General features: G+C 39.0%; 1 protein-coding gene across 6 annotated transcripts in view; it reads left to right on the top strand.

Moving 5' to 3' along the window:
• celf4 (CUGBP, Elav-like family member 4) overlaps window positions 1-21,806 on the top strand; it is a 1,180,733-nt gene that overhangs the window by 525,239 nt on the left and 633,688 nt on the right. For all 6 annotated transcript variants that reach the window (XR_006310714.1, XM_043685031.1, XM_043685094.1 and 3 more), the window contains one exon: window positions 1,455-1,503. Coding sequence is in view for 5 of the 6 variants with exons in the window: in XM_043685031.1 (XP_043540966.1) it covers window positions 1,455-1,503 (49 nt within the window). In the remaining variant the exon portion in view is untranslated. The remainder of the gene's footprint in view (window positions 1-1,454; window positions 1,504-21,806) is intronic.

The following is a 21,806-nucleotide window of genomic DNA, read 5'->3' on the forward strand; positions in this document are numbered from 1 at the left end:
ACCCTCAGAAGAGTAACCCACCCAGACCCTATGTTTACCCCTAACTCATGCACCTAACACTATGGGCAATTTAGCATGACCAATTCACCGAACCTGCACACTTTGGATTGTGGGAGGAAACCAGAGCGCCCAGAGGAAACCCACACAGACACAGGGTGAATGTGCAAACTGCTCACAGTTACCTGAGGTGGGAATCGAACCCAGGTCCCTGGCTCTATGAAGCAACCATGCCAACCGCTGAGCCACCATGCCGCCCCTGAGGATGTTAAATAATGACATTCCCCAGAGGCCAGTGCAAGGTACACTATCTTTTTTGTTTTGTATAAACTACTTTTATCTTGTAATATGGAGTAAAATTTCAAAATTTGCAGATAATAGTCAACTTGGAGGATTGGCAAACAGTAAGATTGATATAGTGCCTGCAATAGGATATAGATAGTTTAGTAGGATGGGTCAATAAGTGACTGATGAACTTTACTATAAATGAGTGTGAAGGTGATGCATTTTGAAAGAAGGAAAGGAAAAAGACAATATCAACTTAATGGCAAAAATCTGAGAAGTTTGCAGAAACAGAGGGACCTTCGGGTGTTTGTGGATCAATATGCCGAAAATATTGAGAAACTGATTAGCAAAACATATGGCATCATGTACTTTATATGCAGTTTTATTGAGTACAAAATGAAGTTATGCTGAACCTGTATGAAACTCCAGTTAGGCACCAAACAAAACCTTGCATCCAACTTTAGCCACCACGTTTTGGGAAAGATGTCAATCTCCTTGGGTGGGCACAGAGGAAATTTTTACACAAGTGGATGCAGGAATGGGGGTTAGGGATGGCTTTGTTCGAAGATCAGATTGGAAGTGTTAGCATTGTTCTGCTGGAAGCAAAGGAGATTGGAGGGACACTTGATGAAGGTGTTATAAGCTTATGATAGACTTTGGTGAGGCAAGTATGGAAAATCTCTACCCATTAACTGATTGTGTCCCCTAGTTCTTTCACAGTTTTCAGATTTTGAGCAAATGACAGAGAGGAAATTTGAGGAGAAACATCGGGACACAGTGAGTGGAAACATGGAAATTCCAGCTCACCAGGGTTGGTGCAAGTGAAAATCATCAATGATTTCAAAAGGAAGCAGACTAGCCACTTAAAGGAATACATCTGTAGAGCTGCAGGGATTGGGCTATTAGATTAGCCTTCTTGTAAGGTATAAATTTTTTGGTGTAACACTTCGGACTCAGAATAAATCATTCTTTTAATTTTGATTTAGATTCCTGATTTTATTTTCAAATGCTGCTGCAGTCATTATTCTGTACCATAAAAGTATCACAATAAATCCTTTGCTCTTTCACATAACTACATAATAATGAATACTTTCTGAGTAGTATGTCTTTACTACATCTAATCTTCAGTCAAGTGACTAGAAATGATCTTTGCTTCTTCTTTGTATTCACAGATGAACAGACCGATCCAGGTGAAGCCGGCGGACAGTGAGAGCAGAGGAGGTAGTTGTCTTTATTGCTCCAAGTCTGGTGCTGACTTTATTTTATTCATTGTTGCTCAGTTTCTGAGGCAAGGATGCATTAAATCAAATATTCAATTGAGGGCCATTGTGTTTTCTCTTCTATAAGTACACCTGCCCTCAGTTTTAGCATGTTCATGCTGTTCTCCATGTAAAGGCGGTGTCCACTTATTCCAAATCTATTTGTTATTTTCAGTCAGTTCTGCGTGTTGAAAACTCAGTTAACTTAACTAGTGATCACAGCATATTTGGATAGATTTAGAACTTTAGTAAATGGATTACTCGAGTTGTGAAGAATAATACATCGAGAGAAATGCAAACAAAGAGATAAAGAAAGTTATAATCTCAGAAGCCGTATTTGTGCAAATCCTAAAGCACATCACTATCGTTAAGTTCTCTGGCGATTTTATTAAATATTTTAAAAAGACAGCATGAAATGTGCCCCTCACAGCAGTACTCTGTAAAGACATTGAAGGAGTTACATTAAATATATAGGTGGACATTTACTGACCAAAACTGGCTTTGTTGAAGAAAATGGCTTGAAGGCATTTTTCAAAACATTTCAAGACATCAGGATAGCAATACATATTTGTAAATCTGGTAGCTTGTGGTAACATCTTGCATAATTATTTCATTAAAGGCTCATGCCTTGACTGCTCTGAACAATTTCATGGTATCTCCATGTGCTTTGGAGCTGAATATTTGTTCTAAGCACTAAAATGAAAATAAGAATTTTCTTGGAGAATTTAAATGCTGGAAAATCTTTAAGTTCTCATAGCAGTTATTGTCACTGAAGAGATTGTATGTATTGCTTTTCCAGATTATCTAGAGGTCTGAACCTTCATTTGTTTCTCCTATTTTCCATTTGGTTAAATTTCTTGATTGCCCTAACATAGTGCTTAATAAAGGAGTTCAAGAACAACAGCCGTGTAGTTTCAATCCTCTTTCACAAATTTATTTCCAGTCTGTCTTCCTGATTTGTAGCATGCGTCAGGGTTTAGATTTTCAATTCCTACATCAAGTGACAAAGAGCTTTTAAAGTGTCTCCTTTGAGTAACTAACTACTAAGAATTTTGTATGTTTCAAAGTTAGCATGTGATATGTATCATAGTCTCAGTATGCTAAATGGCAACAGGATTTTTGTTTCCTACTGCACTACAGTAGCAGGAAAATTGTATCTTCTTCATTATGTCATCTTTTCCTGCCAGCTGATTGAATAATGATGATATTGGTCTAATATCAGAGTCATAATAAATTGCTTTGCTTTACAAGATGTGGAGGAGCTGGTGTTGGACTGGGGTGGACAAAATTAAAAATCACACAACACCAGGTTATAGTCCAGCAGGTTTATTTGGAAGTACTAGCTTTCGGAACGCTGCACCTTAATGAAGGAGCAACACTCCGAAAGCTAGTATTTCCAAATAAACCTGCTGGACTATAACCTGGTGATCTGCGATTTTTAACTTTGTTTTTCAAGTGTTACTGGGCACCAGTAATCCTGTTCATAATTGTTATCATACAACTTTATGAAATTTGAAATATTGCAATTTATATATGTAATATCCTTAATAAAAAAAATCAAGTTCCAAAATTTACTGAGTTGGTTAAGAGAGCAATTGGATTGTCCATTGTGAAGGAGAGTTTTAAGACAGAGGAGCTCTGCACTTTGTTCAAATATTGGAACAGATAGTTACTGGGATCACTGGGAAAGTCTTCCATAGCTTCCCAATGTAGTGATTGTAATGAGGTCAGCCAGGTGAACCTCATAGAAAATGTGTTCCATGATTGGGGGTATTAATCTGCTCCCATCAGCAAGCCCTAGCTGACAGATAATACGAGGAGCGTCAGACATTCTGACAGTCTGAGAGCTGACTCTGAGGGAGCTGGACCCATGTCAAGGGCTTTCCACATGCAAACAAAGGGTGACTTGGTGATGGGGTACCATTCTCTGTGTAGTTATTTCATCCATTATCTTCTCAAGGTTTTGAGCATATTCTGCAACATAATTCCCTGGTCACTCTTGGGCTTCCATTCAGTATGATTCTTGCACTGCATATGATTCAGCTCTAAAACAGTCCTCCCAACAGAGGGAGGAAAGATAATTAATCTTTTAAAATCTCAATTGTCCAATAATGACCACAAATCTCCAACTGTAGTCAAAAAAAGTTTGTTTTTGGTCTACTAATGGTCATTGCCTTGGAGCCACTTTGATTTCCCAGTTGTCCTTTGGGGTAAGTGCATGCAGGATTATAGGCTGCCTGCCCCAATAAGGAAATGACAATAGAATGGAATTCTATTCAAATATCACAGTTCTGTTTAGGTGTATTGCTTGTATATCTCGAGCAGACAGAGCTAATATTTACTTCTTAATTTTACCCTGTATACTAGGAATCTGTGTAGTTCATATCAATGAAATCCTCTTTAGCAATAGTTTGTAACAAAATTCTCAACAAACAACGGTTACTTTTTAATCAGAATGTCTTTAACAACCTGAATGTATTCTATGTTTACATATGTGCAATGCACCATTTGCGCAGAACAGGTTAGAAGTATGAACAGTAAAAAGAAACGCCTCATTGATCACTCTGCTTAATATTTAAAAAAATAATATAATGGACATGATACTGTGCCCCAATTGCTGAAAAGCCAGATCCTATTTTCTGAACAGTCCAAAGGCCAGTGTTCCAGGGTAGGACAAAGAATATACTTCAGAAATGTTCTGAAGCCCTCCTTGAAGTGCAGCTACATTCCCATTGATGATGGGAAGGAGCTTGCTACTAATAATTCAAAATGGTGTCCATATAGCTGCATCATTCTTTGAGTCCAAATATCTTCATGGTGAGGCATAGCAGTGGCAGAGAAGGAAGGAAAGGAAGCAAATGGTGAACTCCAGATCGTGGGATATTTTGCCCCATGTCCCAGAGTTCTACAGGTTATATATCTGCCTGTTCAGTATTATGAAGACCCATGGCAGTAACTCGCAAATCCTGAGTAGACATCATCCTCCGAATTGACGCAAAACTGACAACAATCAGACGATACAAAGTTTTGATTATATTTTGAAATGATTATAAATTGTAGGAAGAAAAAAATGAGAGGAATAATTTCCAGACTATCAAATCCTCTGAAATAAGCAGAAGTGCAAGACAATGGACGTGGAGTTGGCTCTGATTAACTTGGGAAACCTTGTGAAACGTTTTAACTTAAAACTAAGTAAAAACTATAAAGTTATGGAAGTACATTTCCAACGTATCGCAAAGATGTTGTGAAACTTGAAAGAGTTCAGAAAAAATTTACAAGGATTAGATTAGATTCCCTACAGTGTGGAACAGCCCCTTCAGCCCAACAAGTCCACACCAACCCTCTGAAGAGTAACCCACCCCCTCTGACTAATGCACCTAACACTATGGCCAATTCACCTTACCTGCACATCTTTGGACTGTGGGAGGAAACCAGAGCACTCGAAGGAAATGCACGCAGACATTGGGAGAATGTTCAAACTCCACACAGAAAGTTGCCCAAGGTTGGAATTGAATCTGGTACCTTGGTGCTGTACACTCCTATGACTCTATGACTCTATAAGATGTTGAACAATGATTCTGTGGACTTCACTAGAAAGAAAGTTGACACAGTAAAACATCAGCTGCGAATTCATCATTACCCTGTTTCTCAGAGTTGGAATTTCACCCCCAGTGGGTCATAATCACCACACAATTAGATTATAGGTAGCAAATAAAATGCTTGAATAGTTGGAGTTCAGATGGAACAATAAGGGAAAGAGTGAAGGAACATTGACCACATTGGTAAATGTATATTTGATAAAATAGGGTGGTGGAAGGAGAATGGTTATACGTGCTTTGTTTTTGAGAATTGATTTAATCACAGCAGTTATTTTCTGTGGTATAGCATCCCGTGGGTCATTAACCGGTAATGATGATATCCTTATAACTTCTTAGTCTTTACTCTGTACTTCAGTGCTACTTTGAACTGCCATTACCAGAGATCCCATTTTACAAAGACCATTATATATTAGCAAAACTTACGAGTAACTCAAAGAGTAAAAAGCCATCACTTTATATCTTTTATGGCATCATCCCAGGCAATTGACTGCATTGCAGGCTTTATTACCTTGGTCAAAAGATTCAGTGTTTTCAACATAATTAGTAATGAATGAAGGCACATAATAGGCAGTTGTATCAACTATGACACAGTGCAATGGTCACTTAAAGCCTTTCAAAGTGGAAGAAGGTTAGACTATATATGGCATTTATGTCTGGAGCCATCATAATGAGACAATTGTACATACATTTTTGATAGATTATGCATTTTAGATATTGACTGGCTGGTAAGCATTAGGTCCAGCAGGATCTGGCATCTCAAAAATGTTATTAGAATTTGAGAATGTTAGGAAGAGTTAACTGAGTTAGAAGTATGTGTCTTCTATGCAGGACTGTGATTCAACGCTTTGTCCATCAACGACACCACAGCTATTGGCTCATGGACACATTTTCCCACAGAGCTTTCAGCCCACTCTTTTTGACTTTTCCCAGCATCATCCTTGTCTCATGTCGACCTTAGTTTCAACATCAGCCAAAGTGTTGCTTGCACATGTAAACAGGTGGTTGACACACCCATCAGCACAACCTGTTTTCTCTGTTTCATGGTTAATGGTCAATTACTGGACTTTAGGATTTCTTTTGTCATTTGAAAAAATTGAAATATGCATCCACATTATGTCAAGACTTTTCAACAAAATGCTTTGCCCATTTTGCAGCAATTTCTCTAAATGTTCCCATCTATTTTACATACCCACAACAGCTCTTGGCAGCATCAGCTGTTGACACGTGACTGACTTAGCTGCTGTAGAGAGCCCCCAGCAACATACTCAATATGGGAAACAAAATGGTGCTTCTACTACAATAACACCAGTTGCAGATGCTTTGGTGGATTCAGCCCTTTTCTAGATTAGATAAGTGCAAAACCTATCACTCCTCCTTCATGCCCAAACCCAACAGTTTTAGTCAAGGTTGTTCAGAAAGGATTGAAGTTGCTTCCTTTATGAAACACAGCTGCTTTGAACAGTGACATGTTCCCAATATAAGTATGGAACTTGTTGGATTATGCACCATAACCATTGAATGAAATTGATTTTAATCACCATTTTTAATTTATCAAAAATAATTACTGATGTGATCAAAAATCATATAACATGCAATAACTTTTGAAATTAAGGAACTACGGGCTAAACCCTGAGACTGAGTCATGCTAAGTTTCCAGAGAGATTTCTGTTGTGAGGCTAAGTGAGTTTTCTCATCGTATCTTATCAAGTTCACTTCATACCTATCCCCCTCCTCAAGTGTTTCTTATGTTCAATTGCAGTTCCATCTTATCATGCAGCATTCCCAGTGGCCTGTCAGTGGTTATCCCTGAAATTGCCAGCATCTCTTTCACCTACACCATCTTCAAAAGCCTGGTGTGCGTCTGGATAAGCATTATCCAACGGAGCTGCCCTGCAAGGTTCCTGACCTTTGTCCTGGGCAAGGCAGATGTGGGGAGATCGGTACCCCAGAGGTGCTGATGAAAAAATTCATAGATTACCAACATCTTGAGGGTTACTATTGACAAGAAACTGAACTGAACTATAGAACATAGAACATTACAGCGCAGTACAGGCCCTTCGGCCCTCATTGTTGCGCCGACCAGTCATACCAATCTGAAGCCCATCTAACCTAGACTATTCATGTATGTCCATATGCTTGTCTAATAACAACTTAAATGCACTTAACGTTGGCGAATCTACTACAGTTGCAGGCAAAGCATTCCATACCCTGACTATTCTGAGTAATGAAACTACCTCTGACATCTGTCCTGTATCTATCACCCCTCAATTTAAAGCTATGCCCCCTCGTGCTCGCTGTCACCATACTTGGAAAAAGGCTCTCCCTGCCACCTTATCTAACCCTCTGATTATCTTATATGTCTATTAATTCACCTCTTAACCTTCTTCTGTCCGACGAAAACAGTCTCAAGTCCCTCAGCCTTTCCTCGTAAGACCTCCCCTCCATACCAGGTAACATCCTAGTAAATCTTCTCTGCACCCTTTCCAAAGCTTCCACATCCTTCTTATAATGCAGTGACCAGAACTGAACACAATACTCCAAGTGTGGCTGCACCAGGGTTTTGTACAGCTGTGGCATAACCTCATAGTTCCGGAACTCGAACCCTCTATTAATAAAAGCTAAAACACTGTATGCCTTCTTAACAACCCTGTCAACCTGAGTGGCAACTTTCAAGGATCTGTGTACCTGGACACCGAGATCTCTCTGCTCATCTACACTACCAAGAATCTTACCATTAGCCCAGTACTTTGCATTCCGGTTACGCCGACCAAAATGAATCATCTCACACTTGTCCGCATTAAACTCCATTTGCCACCTCTCAGCCCAGCTCTGTAGCTTATCTATGTCTCTCTGTAACCTACTACATCCTTCGTCACTATCCACAACTCCACCGATCTTAGTGTCATCTGCAAATTTACTAACCCACCCTTCTAAGCCCTCATCCAGGTCATTTATAAAAATGACGAACAGCAGTGGACCCAACACCGCCCCTTGCGGTACACCACTAGTAACTGGACTCCAGGATGAACATTTCCCATCAACCACCACCCTGTCTTCTTTCAGCAAGCCAATTACTGATCCAAACTGCTATTTCTCTCACAATCCCATTCCTCCGCATTTTGTACAATAGCCTACTGTGGGGAACCTTATCGAACACCTTGCTGAAATCCATATACACCACATCAACCGGTTTACTCTCATCTACCTGTTTGGTCACCTCCTCAAAGAAGAAATACAGTAGCCACAAAAGCAGGTCAAAAGCTAGGATACTGCAGCAAGTAACTCATCTCCTGACTTCCTAAAGTCTGCCCACCATCTACAAGGCAAAAACCAGGTTGTGATTTCCTGGATGAGTGCACCCCCAACAATACTCAAGAAGCCTGACACCATCCAGGACAAAGCAGCCCACTTGATTGGCACCACGTCCACAGCTGTCCACTCCATCTACCACTGATGCTCAATAGCAGCAGTGTGTACTTTCTACAAGATGCACTGCAGAAATTCATCAAAGATCCTTAGATGGCACCTTCCAAACCCACCATCACTTCATTTAGAAAGACATGGACAGCAGATATATGGGAATACAATGACTTGCACATTCCCCACAGCCTGACTTGGAAACATATCATTGTTCCTTCACTGGTTGCTGTCAAAGTCCTGGACATCTAAACCACAGGGCCTTCTGGGTCAACTTACAGCATTTGAACTGCAACGATTCATGAATGCAGCTCGCCACATCCTTCTCAAGGGCAACCAAGGACAGGGATTAAATGCTGGCCAGCCAGCAAAATCCACACCCCACAAATGAATAAAAAAAGACTTAGGATGAGTGGTGAGTTGCCTATCATCCCTCTCATTTCATCTGGAGAGCATCCTTACTCTTTCTGCTCCAAGTGGCTGACTGACTATTTCCAAGCCTTTAGACTAAGCTTGTTGGCTGCCCTTAATTTACTGTGACTGAGAAAGGGCCATGTTTCCCTTGAGTTGACTCATACCTGCTGACAACCATTACAACTTCCTGGTTTTGTGTCTGTGTTAAATGACAAGGTAAGACATCTTCCTTCCCACCTACCCGCTCCACCTTCCTCTCTGACCTATCACCATTAACCCCTCCTCCATCTACCTATGACACTCTCAGCTGCAACTGCCTCCCCCCCCCCCAATTTATCTCACCACCCCCTCAGCTCATGGCCTCATTCTCAATGAAGGGCTTTTTGCCCGAAACTTTGATTCTCCTGCTCCTGCTGTGCTTTTCCAGCACCACACTCAAGACTCAAGTAATATCAACTTGGTATCTCTGCCTGCGGGGGCAAAGTTCAAAAATGCAAAGCATGGTTGCTGTAAACATCCAGGTAGGCTCAGAGTAGTGTGCCATATGACAACAAACAAAGAGATGTGGCGTGATCCAGTCCATGAACTGGGTACATATCCCTGAGTGCACAGTGTGCTTACTGCCTCATTACAATGATAGTTGCAGTGCAGCTGAAGTACAGAACTGTACAATAAGTGGATCAGAGATGGATCATGAGGGTTTTCAGAGGCTAGCACACTGTCAGATGTCAGTGTCTGTGGTTGATGTCCATGAAACGTGCAATGGGATGTTAGTGCTTAGTGTCCAACACAAAGGTCTTTGGAGCAAATAGTCAGCTGGATTTGCCAGTATCCTCTCAGGTTGCCATGGCAAGTCTTCTCCATGTCTAATTCTTTTGGAGAGTTTAGTGAGATAGAAAGCTAAATATTAGTGAGATGAATTTAAGCCATTAACAAAGTGTTTAACAAACAATAATCCCCATAATTTGAAACTCGCCATTACCTAGTGAGAAACTCAAAATATGTTGCTTGTGAACAACACAGAAAATGGAGCCAAATGCTCCTGGAATCAAGAAAGGCTTTGCTGGTTTTCTGCACTACATTTTAATTCCATGTCTTATTTTGACTTTACCATAAGTAAGTTAAACAAAAAAAACTGCAATCTCTACTTTGAACATCATTTTAATACAAAATCATAAATTGAATGACATCACCTGCCCAGCATCAAAGTACAGTCAAATAAAACCCATTTCAGAATCAAAGCTACAGTGCTGCAGCTCTCTCTATGCCCCATGTTGACTTCAAGCATGACTCAGTCCCAGTGTACCCTGTAGAGTTTCGTGTTAATGGTAATTGTTAAATAATCAATTGCAAATTAACCTATTGGCAAATTATCAATAGGTTATAAAGACTCTGAAGCTCAATACTATTGTCAAGTTAGTTTGGAAATGAGAGGGAGGCTGTTTCTCCTTAAAAGAGTTCAAATTTAAGGAGTCCATGTATTTATTGTGTGCATAAATTTTGGAACTATGCCTTGCACTTAGTCCACTTTGGGTTCATAAGTTGAATACGCACACTAATCATAGTATTTCAGTTTTGAGCATATTCTTATCACTTTGCCTGGTTGCATTGTAATTCTGCGAGATCCTGAACATGAAACCATCGTCTCACTTGTCATTTTGGCAATTCTATAACCATATTTTTATCAAGCACACCAGTCATATTCTCTAGCAGTTTTACAAATTTCTCTCACATTTCAAAAGGAGAACTTTAGGTACGAAAGGTATGCATGGTTTGCCAAACATCGGCCCCTCCAGTGATGAGATGATTGCAGGTCTTGCTTGATCTGTCTACATACAAGAGCAGGTCAGAGGCTAGGAATACTGCAGCAAGTAACTCACCACCGGACTCCCCAAAGTCTGTCCACCATCTACAAGATACAAGTCAAGAGATGGAATACTCCACACTTGTCTGGATGAGTGCAGCTCCAACAACAGTCAAGAAGTTTGATATCATTCAGCACAAAGCAGCTGGCTTGACTGGCCCCACATCCACAAACATCCACTTCCTCCAACACTGATGTTCAGGAGAACCCAAATGTATTCTCTCCAAGATGCACTGTAGAAATCTACCAAAGATCCTTAGATAGCACCTTCCAAAATCAAAACCACTTCCATTTAAAGAATAAGGGTGGCAGATACATGGAACACCATCACCTGCAAGTTCCCCTCAAAGCCACACACTATCTTGACTTTGAAATATGTTGCCATTCCTTCACTGTCATTGGGTCAAAATCCTGGAATTCTCTCCCTAAGGGCATTGTGGATCAATGCATAGACTGCATCAAATCAAAAGGCAGCTCACCACCGCCTCTTCAAGGGCAACTGGAGACAGGCAATAAATACTGGCCAACCAGCCACACCCATGTCCCATGAGTACTTTTTTTTAAATTGAGATTACAATTTTAAGTGTGGAAATCATACACTCAGCTGGACTATTGGAGCTGGGAGCAGAAGTAGTGTCTTGAAATGGCATTCCAATAAATTGCAGATCATTATCCATTACGATCTCCTTAGAGCATTGAATCAACTGAAAATGGACGTTTGCATGTATGCAATAGTTGTGCTTGATTATTGTGCAGTTAATGAATGATGAGGTACTTTGTAACAAACAAAATAGTCAATGATGGTGACGTAGTCATTTCCATGGACATGATAAAGGAGGTGATTTTGGAATGAGGATGGGCAGGAACTTCATGCGGATCTTTGGTTCTTTACCCTGACTTGGCATCCAGTTTTGGCATGCCTCATAATTCTTAACAATGATTTCAATATCACTGCTGCTACCTGACCAAAATATTGGTTCTCTGGAGAGTATTCTATCCAATCCATACTATTTGGGAATGATGGAATTGTTGAAGAATATCAGGTCACAAAGATTCTGCTATGATGACCTGCCTTCCTTTAAAAAAACTCCTCAGGAGATGCCCAGCTCATCCAAAAAAAACTAATATGGTATTCACAGGCATGCCAAATCAAATCAGATCATCCTTTCAAGAGTTTTTCCATTGTTTCTGTAGTGTGGAATTTTGTGCTCGGTTTTCTCAAGTGCTGACATTTGTACTTAATGTAAAATATTAGGCCAATTTGGAGAACATCTTCAAGTTCAATATCAGTGAACTCAACTTGCAGATTCAAGTTTATATCTTCTATTTCCATTGGGTTGGATGCCCTGCAAAATGCACTTGAAGTGATCGTCAGGTTCTCTGGCATGTACCTCATCACACAGTCATGATCCTGGATCTTTATCAGCAGCTGCTGGATGCTTTGGGTTGCCCTCGATGGTGGTTTTCAGTCAATCATTTGCCATATCTTGTGTTCTATTTCAACAACAAAATTCTTTTGCCTAACAAATAAGCAGGAAAATACATAACTACACAAAACTAAAGTTCATGTTTCCTGTTAAATGTTTTAATAGTTCAACTGCACTGCAGAGTTCTAGAAGTAAATGCATTTGGTTTATACTTTGCAGTTCGCATGCTGCAGGACCTTAGATGTATCTATCTCCAGGATTGCAAGTTTGATGCTTCTGATAGTGATTGTTTCAGTGCTTTTAAGAGCTCCAGTGGCCCTTAAGTTATTGGAAAGATGTATCCTTTCTCAATAATTCCCTTAGTAATGAAGACTTTTGAATGAAAGTGGAAATGCATGGAAACAAGAAATTCAGGAGACTTGTTGAATACATGGTCTTTGTCTCGAGGAGTTGCCACGGCTTTAAGATGTCAAATTAAGTTAGATCAGGATGTACATGCACACTGGAATAAATAGAGTTGATAAGATTGATCTCTGACACATTGATTGTAACTGTTAAGCATCATTCCTTCATTACCTGTATGTTGCTTGAATGAATGCAGATTGAAGTTATGTTCTCACTTTATTCTTCTCACCACAGCAAAGTAGGTATTTTGTGAGGGCACTGAGTCAAAGCTGCATTTAGCCAAAATAGATCATGTTTTATATTGAACAGTTACTAGGTTCCAGTCAGAACTAAAGAATATGCAGACTCACTGATTGCTGCACCCAATGGAGATGTTTTTATTCTGAAGTTTTGCACTCTGTAAAAGCTAGAAACAAGCCTGAACAACCTGACTGATGACTCTACAGTGCTCATATGACTGCCCCAACATAAAATATGCCACCTGTAATAGATAACAGACCAAGACAGACTGTCAAAAATTCATCCTTTTTTAATCCATATTATTGAGCTACACCAGTCTACATGCTCTGGTAACCATTTAATAATTCAATTTCACTCTATCCTATCTAGATTGACCCTCATTTAGGAGATAGCTCCACACAGCTCACAAACAAATCAAGAGCTGGAGGAGAAAGGAAGAAAAGCAAAATAAACTGCAAGCTCTACATCATCAATCTTTTCAAAATATCTTTCGTACAGATGAAAATATGGAGCAAATCACATGTAAAACAGATCAGGCTCAACAAGAGTTTGTCTCATGCACTTTAATACTGCCAACCATGATGTTGTACCCGCAGATTAACTTACTAGCTGACTCTTCGAGGACAATAGGCCCATCAGCATGATGTTATCCCATTGCCGCCACTACGTCATATGAATTATAATAATCTAATAATAAATCACTTGCTGGTGATTGAATAATTTTGTGGGTTAGCTAATCTAAAATAATACAACATGTTACATTAAGGAAGCAGAGATTACAGCAAAAGCAACTGATTTGCATACATAAAGCAAACTAACTGCTAGATTCTCAATATTGTATGAACACAATTCATGGAGTTGTTAATGGTAAACTCTCTTAAAGACAAGGAACACACAGCAGAGATTCATGCAAATAGAAATCTTTGTAATTTTTTATAACCTGCAGTATTTGACGATACTTCAGCCTATATAATGTCCCTCATAATGTGAAAAGTTTCCATCCAACTCTCATTCTTTATTTGTTGTTCTGAACTTCAGGAGCACCATTTAGATCCTTTAACATGTCCTTAATAAAGGTGATACTTGACTGTTAGGCAACAGGCAAATTGTAGATTAAAACTCAAGGTGACATCACTGATATTAGAAATGAGCATTGCACTCTCTCCTACTGAACAAAACATTAATGCATCTGCTTCTCTTTAGTTATGAAGTAATCTGTTATTCCATGCTTCATTAACTTCTGATAAATGGAGGATTGAAAAAAATATTTCTTTCAACTGACAGTAGATAAATGACAGCCAGCATGAAGCCTTGTATGTTAGCTGGGAACCACTGACCCATGCAGATTATATGGCTATATATGGCATGTTACTAGATGAGGAAAAGCCTTATTTTGAATGTACATAAAAATTGTAGTTATTGGAGCCTATTGGAAAAAATATAGTATTCTACAACTCATCACTTAATTGCAATTAAACAGAAAAGATGGAAAAGCCTTTCGAAAATTGTTCTAGTCTGAATTATCAAATACTCATAAAACTACAGTTGGTTTGCCAAGAAATATGCTCCAGTTGTACAAACTATAGACAGTAAAAGCAAATTCGATGGACTTTGTGCTTCAATCTGTTTATTTATCCATCAAACAATTCAGAGAGAAATAAACTAGAAAGTAAAAAATAAAGATCTACATTTGCAACAAAGTGGCTGGATAATGTATTTCCAGCTGCTTGTTAATATTAATAAGAAAGTAAGAAGTCTACTTCATACAACAAACTTTGTTTTCTAACAATAGCAAATTAATAAAAACATGACTCTTGAAAACTGCCTTTACAGTTGTTTTCACTGTATATGACGATATATTATTTGTATTGATAAGTGTAATAAAAGCTGGATAGTTTAGATTACTTACAGTGTGGAAACAGGCCCTTCAGCCCAACAAGTCCACACCGACCCGCCGAAGCATATACCACCCAGACCCATACTCCTACATTTACCCCTTCACCTAACACTGCGGACAATTTAGCATGGTCAATTCGCCTAACCTGCACATTTTTGGATTGTGGGAGGAAACCAGAGCACCCGGAGGAAACCCACGCAGACATGGGGAGAATGTGCAAACTCCACACAGAGAGTCGCCTGTGGCGGGAATTGAACCCGGGTCTCTGGCGCTGTGAGGCAGCAGTGCTAACCACTGTGCCACCGTGTCGCCCACAGTTTCTGACTGAAGGAGGAAGTTGTACTTTAGTGTTGAGAAATTCTGGTGCAATGCAAAATGATTTGCTTGTATAAATATGCAAAGAGAAAAAGGTTAGTAGAGACAAATGTAGGTCCCTTATGATCAGAAGCCAGGGAAACTATAATGAGAAAGAAAGAAATAGTAAAATAACTGAGAATATACTTTGATTGTGTCTCCACAAAAGGGGGTACAAATAACCTCCCAAGGGTCGACAAAGAACAAAGAAAATTTACAGCCCAGGAACAGGCCCTTCGGACCTCCAAGCCTGAACCAATCCAAATGTACTGTCTAAACCTGTTGGCCAACTCCGATGCATCTGTATTCCTCTGCTCCCCACCTACTCATGCATCTGTGCAGACGCATCTTAAATGAATCTACCATGCCTGCTTCTACCACCTTTGCTGGTAACGTGTTCTAAATGCCCACCACCCTCTGGGTGAAGTACTTACCGCGTGTATCCCCCTTAAACTTTCCACCTTTCACCTTGAAAGCATGACCTCTGGTTATTGAGTCCTTCACCCTGGGAAAAAGCTTATCACTATCTATCCTGTCTATACCCTTCATGATTTTGTAAACCTCAGTCAGGTCCCCCCTCAATCTCCTTTTTTCTAATGAAAATAAACCTAACCAACTCAACCTTTCTTCAGAGCTAGCACCTTCCATACCAGGCAACATCCTCGTAAACCTTCTCTGCACCCTCTCCAAAGCGTCCACATCCTTTAGGTAATGTGGCGACCAGAACTGTACACAGTATTCTAAATGCAGCCGAACCAATGTCTTGTACAATTTTAACATGACTTGCCAGCTTTTATACTCAATAACCCGTCCAATGAAGGCAAGCATACTATATGCCTTCTTGACCACTCTATCCACCTGTGCAGCAATCTTCAGGATACAGTGGACCTGCACTCCTAGATCTCTCTGCCCATCGACTTTTCCCAAGGCTCTTCCATTCATTGTATAAGTTGCTCTAGAATTAGTCTTGCCTAAATGCATCACCTCACATTTGTCTGGATTGAAAACCATCTACCAAATTTCCACCCAACCTTCCAGTCTATCTATATCCTCCTGTATTCTCTGACAGTCCCTTATGCTTTCTGCTACTCCACCAATCTTTGTGTCATCTGCAAATTTGCTGATCATGCCAACAGTGCCCTCTTCCAGATCATTTATGTATATTACAAACAACAGTGGCCCCAACACTGACTCCTGTGGAACACCACTGGTCACCTTTCTCCATTTCGAGAAACTCCCTTCAACCTCACTACTCTATGTCTCCTGTTACTCAACAGTTCTTTATCCACCTAGCTAGAACACCCTGCACACCATGTGAGAAAGAGAAGTTGAAGTAGATCAGTATTAGTAAGAAAATGGAAAATTAATGACAATTTAAGAGATTTTGATACCCTTCATCTAAGGGTACCAAAGGAAGTGGTCCTGGCGATATCGTGGGCATCTTCAGCATTCTAAAGACTCTGAAACAGTTCCTACAGATTGAAGCATAGCAAATGTAAACCACTATTTAAAAAGTGAGAGAACAAAATAGAAAATTATAAACTAATTAGTCCGGGATCAGTAGTGAGAAAATGGTATAGTCTATTATAAAAGACATGATAACAGAACATCTGGAAACATTAATAGGATTCAACAATGTCAGTATAGATTTGTGAAGGCAAATTATACTTAACAAATCTATTGGATTATTTTGAGGATGTAAGTAGTAGAATAGATAAGGGAGCACCAACTGATCAGAAAATGTTTCTTAAGGTTCCTCATAAGGAGTTAGTGATAGGTGTAAAATGTTGGCATGCATCAAGACTTAGTCAACAGGCAGGAAACAGCGTGGGAATAAATTTTCCCAAGTGGCAGGCGGTCACTAGTGGAGTACTGTGAAGATTAGTGCTTGGCCCACAGCCATTCACAATATATATTATAGACCTGAATGAGGGAAACAAATGAAATATTTCCAAGTTTGATGATGACATAAATTGGACAGAATTGTGCATTTAAAAGGGGGGAGGGGGTAGCTAAATGTGCAGTTATACATTTCAGTATGAAAAACAGAAAGATAATTATTTAAATGGTAATATATTGGAAAGTGTGAATGTACAAAGGAATCTGGGTGTCTTTGTACACCAGTCAATCAAGTGGACAGGTAAGTGCAGCAAGCAATAAGGAAAGCAAATGGCACATTGGCCTTTGTTACAAGACAGTTTGAGTTCAACAGAAAAAATGTCTTACTGCAGTTATACAGGGCCTTGGAAAGACCACACCTGGAGTATTGCCTCCAGTTTTGGCCTCCCTACCTAAGAAAAGATATGCTTGCCATAAATTAACATTTAGTAAAAGGTGGCAAAGTTTCTAGAGGCATGAGTGCTTCACAATCATAATTCAAAACCAATAAAAACTGTTCATTCCAGCTTCAACTGGAAACATTAATAAAAAGTGGCACAGTTGCCAGCAGAGATTCACTAGTCTGATACTGGTGTTGGCAGGACTGTCCTTTGAGAAGGGATTGATTCAAGTGGGCCTATCGAGTTTGGAATGATGAGAGGAGATCTGATTGAAATGTATAAACTTCTAACAGGGCTAATACAGACTAAATGCAGGGAGCATGTGTCTCGAGTCTGTATGGAGTCTAGAACCAGGAGACACATTCTCAGAATGTAGGGTGAAGTATTTAAGGTGGAGATGAGGAAAGATTTCTTCATTCAAAAGATCGTGAAACTGTAGAATTCTCAACTGCAAAAACAGCAGAGGCCAAATCAGTGAATACATTCAAGAGATAAATACATTTGTGGATTTAAAAGGCATCAAGAGATTTGGTGTATATGGGGAGTAAGGTATTGAAATAGAGGTCCAGCCATGATAGTATATTGAATAGCAGTAAAGGCTTGAAGGGCTGAATGGCCTACTGCTGCTTCTGTTACTACTGCTGTTTCTCTTTATCTATATATTTGAAACACTGAAATTCTATTCTTGTATTCTTGAAATTCATTTTTGATGCAATGTCTATTTATTCAGAGCAGACAAAGTGAGCATTTAATTCTTTATAATGCCCCATCTAAAAGGAAAATGTATAGTTTATATCAATAAAGCACTTTTTAAATCATTTTCAACAAAGGTTTTGAATTTTTAATTAGAATACACTGTTATCTTAACACCTTGAATATACTCAATACCTTATGTGTAAAATCCATTAGAAGTTTGATAAATCCCAATTAGGCCAAACTGAAAAGTTGTTGAATCTCTCATATATTCCAACCACAGTATTAGCAGAATCTGCACCAATTCTAAAAAGTAAACTGACAATGCTGGAAACCTGAAACAAAAAACAGAAAATGCTGGAAGTGCCTAGCAGGTCGGAGGCACATGAATCAGACACTTAGCCCATCAAGCCTGATCATCATTTTACATGATCTGAGCTGATCGATTGCTTCAATGTCTTTTACTCAGACTAAACCCAGAACTGTTTACTATACTGACAATCTAAACTTTATCAAAAGACAAAGATTGGCAGATGCTGGAAATCTGAAACAAAACAGAAATAGCCAGAGAAACTCTAAGTCTGTCAGCAGCTGTGGAGAGAAAGCAGAATTCATGTTTCAGTGTGTTTTCTTCAGAACGGAATGTAGCAACCTTTTCCTAGCTATATATGTTGAAAATGGATGTGGGGGTGAGAGAGTGTGGGAAAGGTAAATGATTATTGGAAATGGAGCCCAGAGAGAGAGAACAGCAGTTGGGCAGACAGGAATGGATAGTGGTGAACCGGGGAGAAAAACGTTCTGCTAATGGGGATCATTAGTGACTAAAAATGGTTTGGCTATGATGAAAGAGCCTGGGGTCCTCAAGTGAAAAATGACAGGCTGCTTTTCCAGCTTGTGCTGAGCTTCCCTGGAGCACTGCAGCAAGCCTAAGACAGAGATGTTGGCCAGGGAACACAGTGGTGTGTTGAAGTGGCAGGCACCTGAAAGCTCAAAGCCATTTTTAATGATAGGACATAGGTGTTCCACAAAGCTGTCGACCAGTCTGCTTTTTGTGTCGCCAATGACTTCCCAATAATCTGGACTTCATTTTATTTCCAGCTGAAGCTGGAATGAACAGTTTTTATTGGTTTTGGATTTTGATTGTGAAGTACTCATGCCTCTAGAAACTGTGCTACCTTTTACTAAATATTAAATGTTACTGAATAATGCATCTCCTGTCGACATGTAGAATGAGAAATTATTTTGAATGAAGTATTCTTGAAATTGTTGGCTTCTCACAGACTTACCAAGCCAAGAAGTACAGTGCAAATTTGCTGATTTAGGTAATTGCCAGTTCTACTTATGAGAATGGATACAATTATATGTTTACAAAATGAGATCTTCATCTGGACAGGTTATTATCTGGATTAAATTTATGTTATCAAAGATTTGCAAGACTGTGATAATTTTATTAAAAATATCACAGTATGGTTAAACTATGTAAGCTTATTCTGTTAGCCGAGCCTGGAATGATAATGAAATATCATTAAAAATAATCTGATTTGTGAGCAGAACTGTATTAACACACTTTTGGCCCACTGTGATATCAGATCTGTTGCTGCGTTTGTATTCATGCCTTGAAAACAATGTAGGTTGATTTATACATACAGAACTAATGTGTTTAACTGTAATTTGCTGCCAAATATGCATGTATGAGGGCTAGGCTTGCTTTCTGGGAGATGGCAAGCAAATATCAAGTCGACTACCTTCTTATTTTAGCCAGATGGAGGCCTGAGCCACTTAAAGGATTATACCTCTTTCCCAGTGTATCAGTAAGCTGCAAGCATACCACTGCAAAGCCTCAACACCTCAAGTTTAAAAACCTCTTAAGTGTATTCAAATCCTTTTATTTCCTCTCCTCAGTTGTTGCTAACTCTTGGGGCATTATAAGTTGTCATCTTAAAATGGTGCTCCCATACACATCTACCTTCCCTTGACCCCCATCATTGAAAGCCACATCAATTGCTTTGGCACCACATTCTGGAGTCACTTTCCTCAATCTGTCCACTTCCACTTTAAGACTCTTCTTAGGAATAAAAATGTTTTGGCCACCCCCTTCAGCTTTTCCTTGGCATCCATTTTTGTCAGAACTGATTTTTAAAAATTCTACCTGAAAGAACCATGGAAATGCAAATACAGCTATACTCACGTTTCTTTTAACTATAGATTTTCATGTGTGAGTTTCTATAAACGTAATTACATGTGGTAAATGTACAGGAAATGACTGTGACCTGCGATCTCTATCCATCTCAAGTAGCCTAGTTAATCAGACTGAGCTCCACCACCGCATTGTTTTGTAAGTGTTAACTGTATCTTCAACAAGCCTGGTCTCCTCTCAGTCTCATTTTCATTGTGGGAAAATACTTCGAAATCATATATGAAATAAAACTTAACTCAGTATTATGCATTCAATGCAATAGCACAGGAGGCTGGGGCCAAACATACAGAGGCTTGTGTTTTAAGTACCTTGAAAATCTAGAAGATAGATGTCGATAGAATAAATCAGAAAAGGGCAAAAATTATTTTGTGTATTTTAAACAGGGCATAAGACCAATGACAAATTTCTGTTTAACACTGTTCAAACATGGATATGCGTAAAGTCTCGGACATGTATTTACAGAAAAAACATTAAACATACAGTCTCACCATGATGATGCCAGAAATAGGAAACTAAAGATAGTTACAAAGAGAACTGTAAGAGACAAGACAGACATTCACTAGAACAGAAAAATCAAATAAATTATTTAAGTTTTTAAAGATATGATAGAAATTTTGTACAACAGATGAGGAGAATGCATTGATGAGAGGTAATCTATTTAATTTGTCAGTAAGAAGTCAAAGTGCAAGGTTAAGAGAAATTTATTCTGAAAGGGTTTGGTGAAATAAGTATGAACAAGTTGACATAATTCCTAAAATTAGAGCCAGACCAATTTGAAGAATAATTAGGAAGCCGTTTTCATAGAAATCACTACAATTGATCTCGATAATTCACTCACCCAAAAGATTGTAAATGCTAAGTCAATTACAATTTATAAAACTGCAAACAATAATATTTTGTTAGTCCAGAGTATCAAAGGATATGGAACTAAATATCATTGTGGTAGACTTCAACTATTGTCTAAAGGTTTGAAAAAGACCCAAGGGGCTGAATAGCCTCTGTCTGCTTTTCTATGTTCTTATAACTTCAATGTCTTTTCTCTAACAGGATGCCAAAAACTGCATACTATGGTCTGTTTCCCAACAAGTATTTTATAAAAGCAAGATCACTGCTGAATTTTGTAGTCAGCAACAAAACATTTCTACATGCCAGTGACCTCAAAGAAAACATACCGCAAAGAACTAATTCGATCTGTGGCATATGTTTCTCTCTTTCTGAGGTCATTTTGAATTTGATGCCAAGTTCAGAAGCTTGCAAGATGTCAGGTAACAGTGATGTCATCAAGCAGGATACACTAATCACAATGGTGTATTCACATAGCAAACAGGGAATTTAAAAAAGAATGAATCCCATCGCTTTTCATTTGAATTTATGATTGTGACATGCTCATGGGATTATAAACAGAATTACCATGAAAAGAATATGAAATGTTTCTCACAAAGGAAATAATTGGCATTCACCAAATATAGAATTACTCAC

This window comes from Chiloscyllium plagiosum, chromosome 1 (genome assembly GCF_004010195.1).
Source record: "Chiloscyllium plagiosum isolate BGI_BamShark_2017 chromosome 1, ASM401019v2, whole genome shotgun sequence".
In the NCBI taxonomy this organism is placed as follows: Eukaryota; Metazoa; Chordata; class Chondrichthyes; order Orectolobiformes; family Hemiscylliidae; genus Chiloscyllium; species Chiloscyllium plagiosum.